The sequence below is a fragment of the Osmerus eperlanus genome, chromosome 17 (genome assembly GCF_963692335.1).
Source record: "Osmerus eperlanus chromosome 17, fOsmEpe2.1, whole genome shotgun sequence".
NCBI classification, from domain to species: Eukaryota; Metazoa; Chordata; class Actinopteri; order Osmeriformes; family Osmeridae; genus Osmerus; species Osmerus eperlanus.
Genome location: NC_085034.1, coordinates 3,407,437 through 3,425,645, shown reverse-complemented (window position 1 = coordinate 3,425,645; position 18,209 = coordinate 3,407,437). Strand labels below are relative to the sequence as shown.

The following is an 18,209-nucleotide window of genomic DNA, read 5'->3' as shown; positions in this document are numbered from 1 at the left end:
ATGGCTGGCGTCACAGACACGTGAGCACCTGAAGCAGAGCATTTAAACCAACAACTTCCTAGAACTAGCCGTGCTCCACAGCTTCACACTGGATGTGTGCAGATGTGGTTATTCCTTCTGTCATTCGCCTTTTGTCCGTCTCTAGTGGGGATTTTAACCTCATCATGCAGTGCCAGTCAGTATGTTAAAGGATAGGAACAGTAGTTGTTGCAGTGTAGTGTAAAGTAGAGTAAACCAGACCTCTCATTAGTAGACTCTCATGGTAGAGGTCTAGCATCTATATGTCTTCAAACCTTACAAAGTAAAATGAGAAACCGAAATACAAAAATACCTACTCATTTTATTTTCTTGCTGAAGCTCATAAAGGAGTAAATACAATATGATTAGCATAAGAATATCATTATGATAATTGATAGCAACAGAGGGATCCCTTCATCCCTCCCTCTGGACCCAACCCAGTCTTTCATCTCTTCCTCCTCTTCTTCTTCTTGTTCTGTTTGTGCTCTTCACTCTGGATCGGCAGACAGTAGATGTGCATGGGGAAGTTCCTGTAGTAGCTGGTTACAAATGGCCTGCGACCAAACAACACAGACAGAAGATCATCTTCTTCTTCAACACCCCATCATTACAGCAGCACAGACTGATATAATTCAAGGGTTGAGTGTGTGAGTATGTGTGTGAACCTGAGTGCGTGTGTCTGTGAGCGTGTTGCACACATGTTCATCAGTCGGTGTGTATAACAAATCTATGTGAGATGTCCTACTTGGTGATGCGCTGGTTGAGGCTGAGGTAGCAGAGACTCCTCCAGCGAACCCTGTTCTCTTCCTTGCGCCTGTCATCCAGCTCTCGCTGCCTCTCCACCTCCCTGCCCAGACTCTCCCTGAGCTCCTGTTCAATACGAGCCAGCTGGAACCAGAATGGAAGGGAAGAGAGAGAAAGCAAGGAAGAAGGAGGAAGTCCACAATCCCCATTACATGATCAGACACAGACACACACAAATGCGCACACTCAGTCCTGATGGTGAAGTCGCCAGAGAGTTATTTTCGGTCTTGTCTCTAGACTAGCGACAGCACAGGAAACTACATCTCCCATGAGCTCTAGGAACATTGTTGCAGTCACTGCCTCTCTATTCATGATCTGAAATGCTGCTAAAACGACCAACATTGTGGATTCCTTGTCGTTGCTACCTCTTGTAGCAGGCATTTGTTGTCCTCCAGTTTCCTCTGATGCTCATACAGGGCCAGCATGGCTGGATCGTCTGTGTCGCTCCTCTGAGACTGGTGAGGGAGGACTGGAGGCGACACACACGGCCTGGAACAGATGAACGGTTTCAAAGGAAGGCTGGGACGAACAGACAGACACACAGACAGATGGTCAGGCGCCAGACAGACTGATAGACAGCAAGGCTGAGAGAAAAGGGCAGCATGCTGGATCACTCTTTCTCCGAGATAGATTTCCCCCTGCCATGCTTGCTGTTTACCAATCAGATCTATTTACACAGAGCCTTGGCACTGTAAGGTATCCCTTCTCCCCAGGCAGATATCCGTTCTGCACTGTAACGTATCCTTCCACCGCTCCTCTGAGGGGTGAGATGGGGCAGCACTGCTGTGGAAAATCAGACCATTGAATTAGCCAGCTGATTTACCATGATATGGAGAGCACAGGAGAGGTATCCCCGTCAATTCTATCTAGGTGATCATTTAGCCACATGTCGACTTACTAGAAAATCAGAGCCAGTTCAGAAGCTCTCAGGTTAATTGAGGCCTCAGCGGTGTCGACAGTTAGACGTATTTAGCTGGGAGGGCTCTATCATGGAGGGCTTCTATAAACCAGGGGACCAAAGGTACCATGCTTACGTCGTTGGACTGAGGTTGTTACACACACCATTACACCCCTGCAGACGACTAACTCTGGGGACAGAGGCTCAGAGCTAATAAAACATGCCTCACAGCACTGGCATCACGGAGACCTGCTGAGAGATATGCAAAAGGTCTGTGTGTGTATGTGTGTATAACACACCACAGTGTTCTGCACACTGTCGGAATAACAAAGCCCTCTTTTTAGGTGAGCAGCATCAGACAGCCAGGAGCCAAGCCAAACTCTCTCCTCCTACACGGATGCCAGGGAGAGAGATCAAGCCTGCCATGGGGGAAGGAGAGAGACCCAGCCACCCTGGGAAGAGCAACGCTGGACCTCAAAGCATTATCTAGACGAACCATTGGGTCCTCCGTAAATAACTCCAATATGACCTGAAGATCAGGGCATGCACGTGAAGCGTGAGGAGAGGTGTCTGTTTCTCTACCCTATGGGACAGGCCATGGTGTCTGTTAGCACGACGAACCATACATCCAACGTAAACAGACACTGTTGTTGGGCAGGGCGATGCGTGAGGGCGAGGTCAGGGATCAGGGAGATCCCCTGTCACAGAGATCCACTGTCAGTGTTTGGGTTTTATGAGGCGTGGTGGTGGAGCCTGCAGGTGAGGTCAGTGACACGAGACACATGGCTGGAAGAGGTCAGGCAAGGAGGGAGAGGGGGAGGGGGAGAGGAGGGAGGTGCGGAGGAGAAGAAAGAAAGAAAGGACACCGAAGGAAAGGAGATAAGGACATTAAGGATAGATAAAGAAGTCACTGGACACCTGTCACCTGTGCTTTTGTGGCTCCGAGTCCCTATCCTCTTGGATCTGAGACAGCTGATCCCTCAGCTTCCTGTCCGCCGCTTCCTGTGGGAGACACAGAGACCTGTTGACAATGACCCCAAAACAAAACAAAGACGCACTGCACAGAAAACACACTGCACAATAGGCAATGATACCTTTTACTCCCACCCTTCCACTGTCCTTCCCTTTTTCCTACCACCCCTCCTCTCATTCCTTCATCCTTCCCTCCCTCTTTTTCTTCAGTCCTTCCATCATCCCTTTCTCTCCCCCCTCCTCCCCGTCGACCGTTTCGAAAGAGCCATAGCAGGAAGGAATGTGACACCTCTGTGTCACTGCGGTTACTGCAGCTGCAGCTGAGTTAAGCTTATTTACCTGCAGAGGCCCTGCTCAGGTGATTGAATACGTAGTCTTGGGGAGAGTACTGCTGGCAAACACAGACAACTGAGATGCTATGAGATGCACTGTGACCAGTGAAACTGTTCCAAAACTAAAAAGCCTGAGATAAATAAATGAAATGTACTTAATTTATGTTTTTCATCCATGTTTTTCCTGTGTCTATCTGAGATGATTATAAGAAAGACTCTGGTAGAGCTCTGATGAAAACTTTTTGACAGTATAATATACTATACTCTGTGTAAATGTATGCAACATTTGATCTGTGAGTACAGAATTTGTTCTGTACACGCATATATATTTTTGTATGCCAACATTTAAATACATTGTGCTTAACTTTTTCATGGCATATTTTCAGTCTTGGCATGAAAATGATACATTTACATATTCAAAACAACACAAGAGAAAAAAGACCTGTGGAAATATCATCGCATGACTCACCAGACGTTGCATGTTCATTTGTCTCAGTGTTGTAGTTCGTTGCTGTATATTCGTTGTGTGTTGCTGTGTGCTGTTAGCATGCTGGCCGCAGTATCAGCTGTGATCTCCCCCTGTCTCTCCTGGTCCTCACTGTCTGCCTCTTTCGCTTCTCATTCCTCCTTTCTCTCCACCTCCACCTGCCTTGCTTCACTTCTACCTTCACCTCACCTAAACTCAACTAAGGAGGGAAGTTTCTTCCTGAAATGGTCTTGGATCTGCCTCTCCTTAACATACCCTGGCCTCAGCCCCTGGTTGATGAATCCCACCAACTGATCTGAGCTCAGCCTTCAGGCCCACTGGTCCCTGTACACTCCTCCCACTCAGGTACCTGCTGTGGAGTCTGACACTGGGGCACATTCCTTCTAGACACAGACCTGGGGTCAGTGTAGGAGTTTAGCTTTGTAATGGGGGGGATTTCCAACACAGTAATCACAAACTGACTCCGGAACAGCACCCAGAGCAGCTGCTTTCAAGCTGACACTGTTTAATAATGCAGCCTGCCTACAGTTACAGCCCTGCTCCGTTCATCGCTTCTGAGAAAGAGAGGAGGAGGAGAAAGATGTACATTTCCTGCCGTCGAGACTCCTTCTTCCTGTCTGTCAGTGCCCTGTCTGTCAGAGTTCCTGGCACTTAATTAGTTTGTCCCGTCGCTCGGACGGCATGTGAATAAGTCATCAGAGCTGGGTGGGTGTTGTGTGGTTCCACTTGTTGGGGATCTCGTCTGTCTCAGCTCCGTTGAGATCCATGCGAGCTGATGAATCATGTGGTAGATAAATCACCACAGTAGACTGTAGCGTCTACTGTGGTGGCTCTACCATTACTTTAGTTGGTCTCTCTGGAATTCAGACATAGTGGTGATGCTCTGGGGAAGTATTTGTATCATGAGTGAAGTTCAAGCACACACACACACACACACACAAACACACACACTCAGGTTTCTTTGTCTTTGACCCAGAGTCCCTCCATTGTCTTACTTTGTTGATATTGTTATTGTTGAAGGGACAGATGAGTGATAGCAGCTTTTGTTCTAGAACCTGCTCTTTGTTGTCTTTTCTGAATGCAGCATCTGGCAGTGTGTGCATGTATGTCCCAGGCAGGGTATCCATCTGTCCCTGTGTTGGAACGGCAGCTTTCTTCATAGATTAGGATCTGATGGTGCATACTCAAACAATACACCACACACATTCACAAACACACACACACGCTACAGATCCTACATCCCAATACTCCAGACACCATGGAACTGTCTCTTTGTGCCCTGTGGAAGGGGTATCAGAGGAGTGTGCACACACACACACACACACACACACGAAAGCACACACACACACACACACAGAGCAGAGGGGTGTCAGATGAGCCTGTGTGTTCAGGGGGATTAGTACAGCTGTCAGGGAGGATTATGGGTGTTTGTCTTCTGCTATCCACTCTGGTCTACCCTCTTCTGATCCCGCCTCCTGGTGGGCATGGACCATGTGATAGGACAAGATTGACAAGCCAGGAAGGAAATTAGATTGCATTTGGTCACAACAGGTTTTCCCCAATCAAAAATGTGATTAGCGTTACATTTGACATATTTGGAAAAGCAGTCTGATAGTAATTTTGCATGGATTTCCACCCTATTAATAAGAACACAACAGCCAGGATACAAAAATTGGTTCATGTTAAAGGATTCAAAAATACAATTCAAAATACCTACAGTCAACATATGTTAGTATTACATCTGCATCAGTGTTTAAATGAATATAAGAAAACATTTTTTTGGTCAGACTCAAAATGAGTGAAGCAAGTTCAGGCATGGCATTCGGGCAGCGCGCGTCATATCACCCATCGCCGTGTTCTTAGCCTATAGGCTTAACTCGATAGGCGGCGCTATAAAGTCGCACACATGCACGCACACCCGTCCTCGCTAACCTTAGTGTCCTGCGCTGCTGCCACCCACCACCATCCCCTTCTCCCCCATGTGGTCTGTCTGTTCTCCCCGTTGGGGGATATTACTCGTTGCTCCCTGCCTCATGTCATGCATGCTGCATCGAGGCTGGGAGCGCTTCCCCATGTACATCCATTCCGCCAATGTTAAACCTATTCTCATGTATATGAATAAATGGTGAAATCAATCACGTGAATGTCTTGACTGAACTTCACAGATGTGTCAATATGTAAGATTAAAATACTGAAAGCAGTCTACACTGCACAGTGTTGCAAACCGATGTGTATGTGTTATAACTGGTTTATATGTGTACCAACTACTAAGTTATAAACAACAGCCACCATTTACTGCTATTTTGTTTTAATCTCTGTTCAAGTAGTGCAATATAGTCATAACACACAAATTAACCAGATAACTGGAAAACAAACTGATATGACATATTTCTATATTCATAAATATATACTGCGTATCTAACACACAACTTCACTGCCAGTGCATTGAAAAGGTAAATTATGTACAGAAATCTTGAAGCAAATTAGGACAATGAACAGAACCCAAATCCTCATTATCTGGACACACATCACTGGACACAAAGCACACAGCCTCAACTGACCAGGAGCTATAGAGAATACAAAAATATGTATTAATTTAGAGGGAGAATATTCCTGAGCCTGGGCCGGGTGACTGGTTTCTACCTGTTTCACCTGTCTGACAGCTACTCTGTGGTAGCTGGCCGCAGGTCGGCTGATTCACAGTCACTTTGGAGGTTTCCAGAACAGTAGCTCCTCCTCTTCCTCTTCATTTACAGTGGCGATGGAAGAAGAAGTGGTAGTCTGTGAACAGTGCCCCTGCGTAGTTATGGTCAGTCAAACAGTCAGCCTGGCCCTAGGGACAGAGAGAAGAGACTTACCCTGTGTCTTAAATGGCTACACTACTGTTTAATGGGTCAGAAAATATGAATGTCCCGTTACAGTGTGTCTGATAAAGTACTATGATGTTGGCACTATAAAAATGGCATACTAAACTGCTTGCATTTCGCACTAAAGCCAGAATGGTTCACAGTTAATGCATGTGTGTGTGCTTCATACCGCCACTGCAGTGCGGAAGTGATAGGAGCTCCGGTACAGTCGAGCCACGGGCAAGGGCCACTCATGTACATAGCCCTGTGGAGGGAGGGAGGGAGAGAGAGAGAGAGAGAGAGAGAGAGAGAGAGAGAGAGAGAGAGAGAGAGAGAGAGAGAGAGAGAGAGAGAGAGAGAGAGAGAGAGAGAGAGAGAGAGGGAGGGAGGGAGGGAGGGAGGAGTCATATCTCAGACCAATGACCACACTCATGGCTCCAGTCATCTTCTACCCACTGTGCTAAATAACAGGGTCTGTTTTGTAATATGGAGATCGAAAGTTTCAATCTCTTTAAGTGCTGGCCTCTGTACCTGTGAATTGATGAAATCATATCCATCCATCTGGTTGTAGTCCATGAGAGCAGAGCAGGTTGCTGACTCGTCAGACTTGCACATGTGGATCACCAGAAGCTCTGTTGAGCTTGGAGAGAGAGACATCTAGTGGTCAACTACGGTACTGACCAATCACGGCTTCAGAGAGACTAAATATATCAGGCCCGGTTGACTCCCATTTGCTAATGAACTGATAGTTAACCGTGACCGAGACTCTACCAAGACCCTGTATGCAGCTGAACTCACTTCATCTGGACTGTGATTCGCATGTTGACAGGAACAAACTTGCTGATGGGGATGCTGAAGCTGTAATTTCCTCCCCTTGAATAGGAGAGAGAGAGTGAGAGTGAGAGAGTGAGAGAGTGAGAGAGAGAGAGAGAGTAGAGAGAGAGAGAGTAGAGAGAGAGAGAGAGAGAGAGAGAGAGAGAGAGAGAGAAGAGAGAGAGATGAGAGAGAGAGAGAGAGAGAGAGAGAGAGAGAGAGAGAAGAGAAAGAGAAAGAGAGAGAAAGAAAGAGAGAGAAAGAGATATTATGGCCTTGTCCAATGAATGAGTGTGGTTCATGTACTATGCTGCCATCTAGTGGCAAATAGTAATTTGTGCAATTTTGACCTGATTGAACATAATAATGGATTAAAACCCTCAGTTTGATTGGAACTTACCCACACTTCCCCTTCATACAGTATCGGCTATCTATAAACCTGCTGGTTTTCTTTAATGACGAAAGACTGGATAGTGGTGTTGGTCCCTGAGAAAGAGCATCAGACAGGGTTGAACCATGCGCCCTGACCAAGTAGGGACAGACAGGAGACCATGTATAGATCTGATCAGGTTTCACAATCACTTACAGTCTCTGGAGTTTTTCAGCGAGTCAGACCAGCTTTGTTTTCCTTTTTTCTGCAAGACACAAGTGGCACATGTGAGCATCTGAAAGCAAGCATGTTTGGCTGTTTGTTGTGCGTTTGGTTCATGTGCATGTGTGTGGTTTGTCTGCGTACACGTTTGAGGGTTGCAAGTGTGAATTGTGTGTGTGTGTGGTTTGTGTAACCTGTCAGGGAGCAGTCGTCAGGGGAGTGCTGTTCATCGATTGTAGCGTTTGTGACGTCACTTGACAGGAGGACAGCAGTAGACCTCCTCACAGTACAGGATCTGACAGAAGTCCACCTCCACAGGGTTGAGGTCAGGGGAAGTCGGGGTCACTGCATTACACACACACACACACACACGCGCACACACACACACGCGCACACACACACGCGCACACACACACACACACACACGCGCGCAACACACACACACACACGCGAACACACACACGCGCACACACACACACGCGCACACACGCGCACACACACACGCGCACACACACACACACAGACACAGACAGACATGCACATGGACTCAGGCTCAGTGGACAGTGGACAGTGTTACCATACAGCCCCGTGGAGGTTTCTAGAACGTCAGTGGAAGTTTCTAAGACTCAAGTTTCCAAGCTGAAGGGAAAGTTTCAGGGATATTACCTGTGCTTGGCAAGGACGTGGTGGTGACGGCCTCTGAACTGTTACTGCTGCATGGGAGGAAGAAAGCATGTCATTATGAATGTTGTCTTTGAAGAACATGTCATGGTTTGGTGACAAGTGAGTGTGTGCTTATAGTGTAAGTGGCACGCCCCACCCTACCCCATATCAGGAAAGGTGTCCAAGCTGTCATCTCTCAGTGTCAGCATATACAGAGCAGTGATGGCAATGATGCTGTTGGTTACACACACACGTACACACACACACACACACACACACACACACACACATTTAGCTGTAAGGGTGCATAAAGCCTGGTTTCACTGGACAGTAACTGGCCAGTAGGTATAGATATCATTGGTGTTGTGTTTCATGTATAGCTGGGTCTCACCAGAAGGCCATGGTGGATACCAGGGTTATGATGCTGGCTTGAAAGCCTTGTGATGGAAAACAATGGCTGTACTTCTCAGATAACTTCTCCCTGAAAACCAGACAGAGGTTGTAGGGGTTTTAGATGTGAGCTTGTGTGTGTGCATGCAAGTGTGTGTGTTGTGTGTGTGTGTGTGTGTGTGTGTGTGTGTGTGTGTTTGAATAACTCACTCTCCCCGATTTTAGAGGGCTGGGCTTCTTTTGGTAGTGTTGGGACACTGGATTGTTTATTTGGTTTCCTGTGTGACAACAAAGCTGGTTAATGTTGGCAGTTATCACACAGACAAACATAAGCTTAAACATTAAAAAGGTTACCTCACAGCCCATATACTGGTAACCACGTAGCTGCTACATTTCCATGAAAATGTCTGCCGTCGAGACTACAGTCTTTGTGTATCAAACATGTCATGGCAGTTTAGGAGTTGTTGTCCTTGACCCTGCTGGTCAGGGTGATAGTGTGTAGTTCCACTAACTGGGTCATAAACACCTTAACGACATTAAGTGTTGCATAAACCCTCCAACACTTTTTAGTTCACAGTTATTTTCCATTTGACTCACATACCAGGAATGTGGCCAATACAAAACTCAAACTAACTGACTGAAGCTCACAAACAACTTAGTTTCTTATTCTGACTATCGTCTAGAATCAAGAATGCAGAATGTAGTACTGATAATGTGGGCTAAGGTGCCCTAATAAACCTTTAAGTAAACCTAAAAGTTAAAATACATTGTGTGCTTTTCACAATGTATGCTTCATGTTTTGGCTACCCCACCAATGTTTTGTTGCTATCTCGTTGTTTATGATCATGGACCTATGCAATTTTGTATAGATCTCTCTTGGAAGTCGCTTGGGATAAAAGTGTCTGCTAAATGAATACATGTAAATGTAAAAACCTTCACACTCAGTCGATTGTTACATGATATTGTCTAATATTCAGGTAGGCCAAGTTAATCTACCCTAAACTGCTGTGAAAGTTACGGAAAGATAATTCCTTCCAGCAAGGGGTCTCCAACCCTGTTCTGGAGAAATACCTTCCTATAGATTTTTGATATGCATTGCTACAGTTACCCCACTTGTAACAAACTGAATCCAACACTTGAACTAATCATAAGAATTAGGTGTGTTGGATTTTGCCATCAAAAAAACTAATCATAAGAATTAGGTGTGTTGGATTTTGCATCAAAAACCTGCTGGAGGGCAGCTGTCCAGCACCAGGCTTGGAGAAGCCCTGCTCCTGGGCTTCCATGAAGTCAAGCCTCCCCTCTAGTGTCCTCACCCGGCAGAGTGGACTGTGCCACTGGAACGCAGGCTGCCCATGTTCTTCAGCTTGGCCAGGCGGGTGTTCCACACCTCCAGCTCCTGGATCCGGTTCTCCAGGTTGTCAGTCAGCTTGCACAGCTGCTTCACGGCCCCCACGTTCTCCATAAAGATCTGCTCCTATTGGGCGGAGAGAGGGGTGGGGTCACTTTAGAGACCTTATCTCAGTCTTCTTTATCTATCTTGTTGGGAAGTCGTCAAAGACCTTCACAGCACCCAGTCTAGATATGTCGCAGTTGCGCGATGTTGTGGAGTAAAGATAGAAGGAATAACCAGACAGACAGAAACTCACAGACATCCTATCTCACACAGAAACACCCTCAAATCCACACACATACCTTGTCGACCATGAGGAAGTTGTGTATCTTTTTTCCATCAGAGAAGGTAATATCTCCCACTTCTTTAACAGCTGTAGGAAGCAGCTCCTTCACTTCCTGGGCAATTATACCTGAGGGGAGGGTCATCAACAAGGGATCAACCAATCAATAATATGAACCAATAACAGACAGGTCTCTCTCTTGATTCATACATTTTCAATTTGAAAGATATGTTAAACGAGACTGTAGATTCATGTATTAATACCTGTCTCGTGGACATGGTCGATGCCCATGGTGGTAGCAAACTCTGGGTTTGTAGTCATACTCCACGATCCTCATCTGGGCTATCCTCTTCAGCTGCTCTGTGGAGTCCACCTGGAGACAAGGCAGAGGGGTGGATAAGATCCATCCCTCCCTCCATTCATCCATCTGTTAAGCTGGCCCTCCTTCCGTCCATCCCTCTATCCCTCCATCCCTCCATCCCTCCATCCTTCCATCCCTTTATCCCTCCCTCCCTCCATCCCCTCCATCCCTCCCTCCCTCCCCAACAACCATGTCCTACCTCCTGTATGTTGTGCTTGGCGCGGCGATCAGAGGGGTGCATGACAGCACCCATGATCTTGGCATTACCGCAGACCACCAGGGCCTCATCGGGGGTGTCCGTGTTGATGCCCACCCTGCCGTGGCCCACCACAGTGTCTGGTCCTGCGCCACGCTGCCACATCACCTCGCTGTCCCGTCTCAAACTGGCCTGGGTTGGACGCCTGCCAAGGGCAGCGGAGCAGCAGGGAGGAGGAGTTAGTCTTCTTCTGAACAATCTCAGGGATCCAAATGTGTAGGAGCAACTGAGACCTGTGTCTTAGCTCGTTCAGATTTTGTCTGTGAGTTGACAATCATCTTGTTTCTGAGGCTAAGTGTGTTCCACTCTTCACATCAAAATGCCCTGCCGTAATTATATAATACCAGTCCAGTGTAAAATGTGTGTCACAACAAGAACTGTGAGTTAATCATTAACTGGGCAACCTGACTGGTCAGTTGGAAAGAAGAGTGTGTTTACCCTGACGATGATCTTCTCGGAAACCAAGGCAACCAGGAGGTAGCTCTGCTCCCCCACTGTAGCATATAGACCCACCACCATCATGAAGTACCTGCCAATCACACACACAGGCCTGTCAGTCAGTGACAACAAAGGGGATACAGAATGAAAGAGAAATAGAGAGAGAGAGAGTGAGAGAGAGAGAGAGAGAGAGAGAGAGAGAGAGAGAGAGAGAGAGAGAGAGAGAGAGAGAGAGAGAGAGAGGAGAGAGAGAGAGAGAGAGAGAGAGAGAGGCAGGGAAAAAGAGAGGGGGAGGGAGGATGACAGAGTTGCCTAACCTCTGGTCAGGGTTGGGCTTGCCCTTCTTCCTCATGTTGTTGGCTGTGGTTTCACTGAAATGAAGTCTTCCTAGTGTTACCTTTGTGATCTTATCTCCTGGCAAACTCACCCTGAAAAAACAAACAAAAAAAAAACACATTCCGATCTTGTAAACTGGGCAGTGATGACATGTCAATAGTTTTTTAAGTGAGCTGTCCCTTTAATATGTTGGTGCTGTGGGACCATGGAAGATGTGGGTGTTTGGTTCTCTATGTGAAGAGCATGAAGCCCACCTGACAGGCAGGAAGGCCTTCTTGGTGCGGTCAGACTGGGACTGTTCAATGGTCACCAGGTGATCTGGAGCTTCTCGCTGCAGAGTAAAGATCAACAACATTGGACCTTTGGTCAAAAGGTTCGCTTCTGGTTCTATCTGTCTCTGCCATCCCCTAACATAGAGAAATCCCTGATCTGACTTAACTGGATTAATGTCCACTGTACTGAGACACGGGTAGCCACCTATCCAAGTGTGGTAGATTACAGATTATCACCTGGAAAGTTGTGTTTACCTTGACCCCAAACACCTTGACCTGGAAGCTCTCTACGGGGGCGGGGCCAGACGGAGTCTTGACATACGTGGGGTCTCCCACCATGCCTATGTGAACTGTGACCTGGAAGTGGTTCTTTTTCTGGCACACAAAGGCCTCATCCGCCAGCGAGTAGTTGAAGCCTTTATCAGTGTCGACATGGTAACCAGGGGAGGGCCTGGGGAGAAGCAGGAAGCTGCACTTTATTGTTTTATCAGAAATGACTGCTCATTTATCTTATTTCCTTTATGACCTTTATTGTCCTTTATTCTCATCATCATCATATAATTCCATGTCAATAATACAACTATGTTGTATTATTGACTGCTGAGCGGTTAGGGAATCGGGCTACCAATCAGAAGGTTGCCGGTTTCAATTCCCAGCCGTGCCATTTGACTTTGTGTCCCTGGGCAAGGCATTTCACCCTACTTGCCTTGGGGTGAGTGTCCCTGTACTTACTGTAAGTCTCTCTGGATAAGAGCGTCTGCTAAATGATTAAATGTAATGTCTTTGTAAAGTAAGCAGTATAAACTATGTAAACTATGCATAATATTGGATCAAACGTTACAGTTGTGAGGCCCAGAGGAAGTCCCTTACAGAGTGTGGTAGTTGGTGCTGTAGAGAGAGCACCACTGGGCAGGCTGAAGTGTTCCCAGGTCAGGAGCTGGTTGGGACACATGCCTACATTCCCATTGGCACCATCGCTGTCATAGAAGGCCCCCTCTCCTCCTCCTCCTCCTTCACTCTCGGACCCTACTGGAATGAGGGAATAGCACAGGGTTCAGGGGTCATGCATGCACACATACAAACACTCACACTTACAACCACATATTACATATCTTTATATGAAGAGCTTGTGAACAAAATGGGGGCGGAGCCTCTTAATGTAAACCCGCGTGACAGGAAACAGGGGAGAATAGGATAGGTAGCTAGGGCAGAACGTTACCATAAGAAGCCTTGGTTCTGATGGGGTCAGGGTAGAGTCTGTGGTCCGACAAACCTTCGAAGGACTCCGACCTCCTCCTCTTCCTGTCTGCTGGGAAAGCCCTAAAGGGTAGGAGACATTCTGATTGGTTCATGTCTCTTAGGAAGTTTTCTCCCAGTACAGCTTGAGATGGGACTGAGAGGAGACTGTCAGCTCTCACCTTCCGCTTCCTCATGACTGGAATAAACCCTGGTGTCACGCACTTCTCACGTAAACATTAGACCAATAGGGCAACAGTGTGACTCACCCAGCGTGCTGTCCAGGGGTGCGGGGCAGGTAGGAATAGTCAGGATTTGGAGGGCAGACTGTTCCTGGGGCCTGAGGGGCTTTCCGTTTAGTGTACATATTTTCAGGACCCAGATGTGGAGACCGAGGCTGAGGCTGGGGCTGTAGTTGGGGCTGGGGCTGGGGCTGGGTTGGTGTGCGTCGTTGAAGAGTCTCTTGGATCAGGGGTGGTGCAGGGGTGTTGGACTGCATGTAGCTGTCTGCAGGACTCAGGTAATAGGGGTGATGGGGGGAGCTGTGTAGGGACGGTCCTGGGACAGAGACAGGGGCTGGGGGGGATTTTATATAAGTGTTAGTCAGACCCTTGAGTTGCAGGTGGGGGGGCAGCCCCGGGTGGGCCGCAGGAACCTGCTCTTTGAAAAGACAGGATGAGGCTGGATGCTGGTGAACTTCCTGGTTGACCTGCTCATTTGACCAATTGACTTGCGGAGGAGAGCAGGGTTCAGATCCGGAGTCTGGTGGAGACTCAGGCAGGATGCTGCGGAGACGAGGGGCTGGTTTAAACTCAGGATCTGCAACAGCAGCTAATGATTGTTGTAAGACTGATGGACCAGACAGAATGCACCTCATCACATATGCTTCATGTTTGGTTATAGGTTCCAAATGTGACTTAAGGACTCCTGGTTCACTTTCTTTAAGGGAAGTTCATACTCTAGCTGACGAGAATTAAATTGACAGTGCAGTCCACCTAGTATATATCACATCTTTAAATCCTCCAATATAAACCATGCTAATGTCAATCACATACTAGGAATGAGCCTATAACATATTAGAATACTCTGATTGGCTAGTCGGTTTAACATATGGCGCCAAGGCAGGAAGTTACTGGCAGGTTAACGGCCGGCGAGTGGGCGGGCCATCGGATTGTTAAAAAGCCCACATAACTGACCCGTGGAGAGATAAAAAAGGTGAGTTGATGAAATGGGCATGGTTTACCAGGCCAGAGAGTAGATTGTTTTGCTTGGTGAATATATAACCAAGCCTCCCTCTGGAGAAAGCTCTGGGTCCTAAAAGCCTGCGCTGTTGATGGGCAGTAGAACTTGGAGGTGTTTTATACCAGCAACTGGATATTCGATTTTCTCTGTCATTATCAGGGGGAAACACCAGCCTTTGAACTGTTTGCAAACAGCCTTCGACCACCTCACTGCTGCACGATGCACTTTGACTTTGATTACAGACAGACAACACAGATTATTGGTTTTGGTAATAAAGCTCTTCCAGTAGAACTCTCCCCGAGATGTAGATAGAGAGAAGGAGAATAGACAGGTCGACGCCAGGAGAAAATGACCCATGTCCGAGGCCCACGCCTGCTGAACACAGTGCAGTGACAGGAAGCCACTTACAAGGTAATGGGGTCCATGTCGTTACTGAGGTACTGTTCCAGCATGCTGGTGTCCACCACAGTGCTCTCCAGGACCCCACTCATGTCCTGACCTGGGAACACACACACACACGGACATGGATTGTTTGACTGGTTTGACTCCTCTAAATATGTCAAGGGAACACAAAAGCCAGGAGAACCTAACAAGATACAGCTTCCCCAAACAAGGTTTCAGTAGAAGCAGTAAGGAATGTTATGTTTGCTGTTGTGTAGTCAGAGACCTGATTTGATGACTCAAAGATAACAATCACACCGGCTCAACGTGATGTCAGAGCTGATGTCATAGCCTCCACACCTGCGGCCTACACACACCTTTCAATTGCCCTGGGACTGCTGCATGGAGGTCTATGACATGAGCACCTTGACCGCACACACATGGCACACACACATACACAGGAACACGCACACACTCCTCATACTGATGACTTTTGACTGTCATCATGTGATCCCCAAGTGAATTATGTCACAGTACCAAAAAGAGGTCAGAAGAGGAACGAAAAGGTCAGAAGTCATTTCATTGGCTGTAGACCACCATGTCTTACCGTCAAAGAACTGCTGCAGAGCCTCTTTCTCCCCCAGCACATCCACAGGCACCCTGACTCCTTCTAGGGGCTCCATGGTACCTGTCTGCCTGAAGAACAGAGCTGTCAGGCGGGGGTGAAACCACAGGCCAGGCCCAGGCTTCAGACTGTTGGAAACCCCATCTGGGTCTTAGGAGAGGTGTGGTTCTCCAGATCTATCCCACTTGTGTCACATTGTGACATGGTTAAGCTGGTGGGCTGTGGCCGAGCTCTACCTATGGTATCGCAACCACAGCTAATACATTATTGCATGGTTCTCTGGCTGAACAAAAGAAGTTAGCCTTCTGCATCTAGATTCTTCCGCCAGCCCAACCATCTGCACCTGTGACATCACTGCTTTCATGTATTCCGGCTCATTGGGTTAATGACCGTGGAGCCATCCTGAAGCCTGGCAAACAGAGACTTACCTGTGGTTACACTCTCCATTCTAAGGTTTGTCGATATTTAATTATTTAATCGCATATACTGGAAACACGGTTTACTGTAAATCCTCTAGTTAGACAAACACAGTAGAAGTTCAAACTCCAAATAGGGTTCTTCTTTCTCCTCTCCTTCTTCCCTCCTTTACTCTTTTCCGATGGCCGTACAAAATCGGATTGATTCTACAAAGTGTTAAAAACAAACGTTCCCTTGACAGGGCAGCCAGCGAGGAGTCACGTACCTGCTCTCTCCTCCAAGATGGCGTCTCCCTGTCTGTTGGTGAAGTTGTCGTCCTTTCCTGCGTCGTCGGATCGACGGATCAGGTACAATCCATTTGTGTAAACAGACCCTTCAAACTCTGAAACTGCTCTTAGTCCATCTTCATGTGTCACCCTCTGCTTGTCTGGGCCTGTTTCCCCTGCAGTGTTTTAGGGGATATTCCTAATGTTCCCCCTTATGGTATTGTCCGTCGAGCCAATCTTTCTCCTGTGTACCTTGAACTGAAGACTAAAAGGTAAAAGTCAATCATATAACCTGCGCAGGCGTACACCTGTGTATTATGTGTGTCTTTGTGCAGGAGTGTGTGAGGGTGTGTGTGTGTGTGAATCAGTTGTCCTTGCACTGGGTCATAAAGAAGGCTTTCATGACAAGATGAGGTATAATTGCAGGATTGAAGAACGCAGTGTATCTTATCTCTGTTGGCTCAAAGGCAAACAGACTGTTATGGAGTCTGTGCTGTCATACAGTGCAGTTACTGTCCTCACTGTGACAGGGTACACACTTTTGAGAAATTTCACTTATTTCCTCATACCTCACCCTCTTGGAGGGCTCTCTGATCTAACATGTAAAATGCTGTCCCCTAGGTCCTCCATACTGCCCCTGATCTCAAGGTAGTCCCCCCACCTCCTAGATACTGTGGGAGCAGGTGCTCTGGTTGTATATGGGCAACCACCATATCCCAGGGTTCAGCACCAAGCACTTCCTCTTTCCACTTTCTGAAGAGGGGTCGCAGGAATCTTTTGAGCCAGAGTGACCTCTAGTGGTCACGTTGCAGACCACAGCCACTAAGCCACCTGCAGTATAGAAGAATACCTGGCCCTGACTACTCAATGAAGAACAGATGTCCTGTATGAGACAACAAGTGAAAAGTTTAATAATCTTGCCCAGCCCTTATCCTTTTAGTGTTCAGAAGTGGTGCTGACCACTTCCCTATATAATACAACCTCAGATCACATTAAATGAAAGGGAATTTATCATCACTTTCCTACAGTTATTTCCCCACTATACATTAAAGTGCTTTTTAATACTAGATCTCTCTCTCTCTCTCTCTCTTTCTCTCTCTCTCTCATTCCCTGTCTTTCTCTTCTTTGTGTGTGTGTGCGTGTTTGCGTGCATGTGTGTGTGTGTGTGTGTGGGCCTACAGCGATAGAATCTTGGCTTCCCTGGTCTCTCAGTGAGTGTGATAGAGGAAGGTTAATATGGGCCTAATGACTGAGCAGGGTTGGTGGAGACGAGAGAGGAGAGATAGGGCCAGACAGGCCCCTGAAAGCTCTCATTAAGCACACGCTGTAATTACACAAAACCTAATTATTGTCTCAGCCTTTGTGATCTTCAAAGCCAAGACGACACAAACGGAGCCCCTTGAACAAGAGGAGGATGCGGGGGGGGGGGGGGGGCTGCGGCCGACGAAGCTTAATGAACAATAAAATCGACAAAACGCTGAAAAACTGTGGCGAAATGTTAAATCTGTTGACATTAAATTTAAGGAGACTGCGAGCTGTGAAAGCTAGCGTTTCCCCACTTTCCGGCACGTCAACGGCGGGCAACAAACTAATGAGTGGTCGGATGAGGGAGGCGGAGGGAGATGGATGAGAAAAGGGATGAAAGATGGGTTTACTAACGCAGCCCTCTGTTTCCTCTTTCATGTTAATTAGAAATCGTATTCTTTTGTTTCCTTTCGCTGGCTTTTGTTTATTCTCTCTCTCCGTCCATTAGAGCAAATTTTCAACATGAGACGTAAATAATTGGATTTTGTCTCCTCAGTGGTTGTGGAATTGGGAACATTTTGCTTTGATTTTCTTTGTGGCTGAGTTTGCTGATTTGGCTCGTGGATATTTGTTTTGTTTTGTG

General features: G+C 47.1%; 1 protein-coding gene across 1 annotated transcript; it reads right to left on the bottom strand.

Moving 5' to 3' along the window:
- Positions 1-5,667: 5,667 nt before the first annotated feature.
- On the bottom strand, positions 5,668-16,583 carry LOC134038046 (myelin regulatory factor-like protein). Its single transcript, XM_062483641.1, is given in 29 exon segments — positions 5,668-6,344; positions 6,548-6,622; positions 6,889-6,997; positions 7,156-7,230; positions 7,571-7,605; positions 7,607-7,656; positions 7,757-7,805; positions 8,022-8,107; positions 8,429-8,475; positions 8,588-8,659; positions 8,817-8,906; positions 9,022-9,093; positions 10,132-10,292; positions 10,511-10,620; positions 10,755-10,800; positions 10,802-10,864; positions 11,052-11,228; positions 11,230-11,253; positions 11,547-11,637; positions 11,864-11,974; positions 12,137-12,213; positions 12,410-12,605; positions 13,025-13,064; positions 13,067-13,172; positions 13,369-13,474; positions 13,660-14,175; positions 15,041-15,131; positions 15,621-15,709; positions 16,321-16,583. Coding segments are annotated over 28 exon segments (2,838 nt in total). The 5' UTR covers positions 15,697-15,709; positions 16,321-16,583; the 3' UTR covers positions 5,668-6,257.
- Between the last annotated feature and the right edge of the window lie 1,626 nt (positions 16,584-18,209).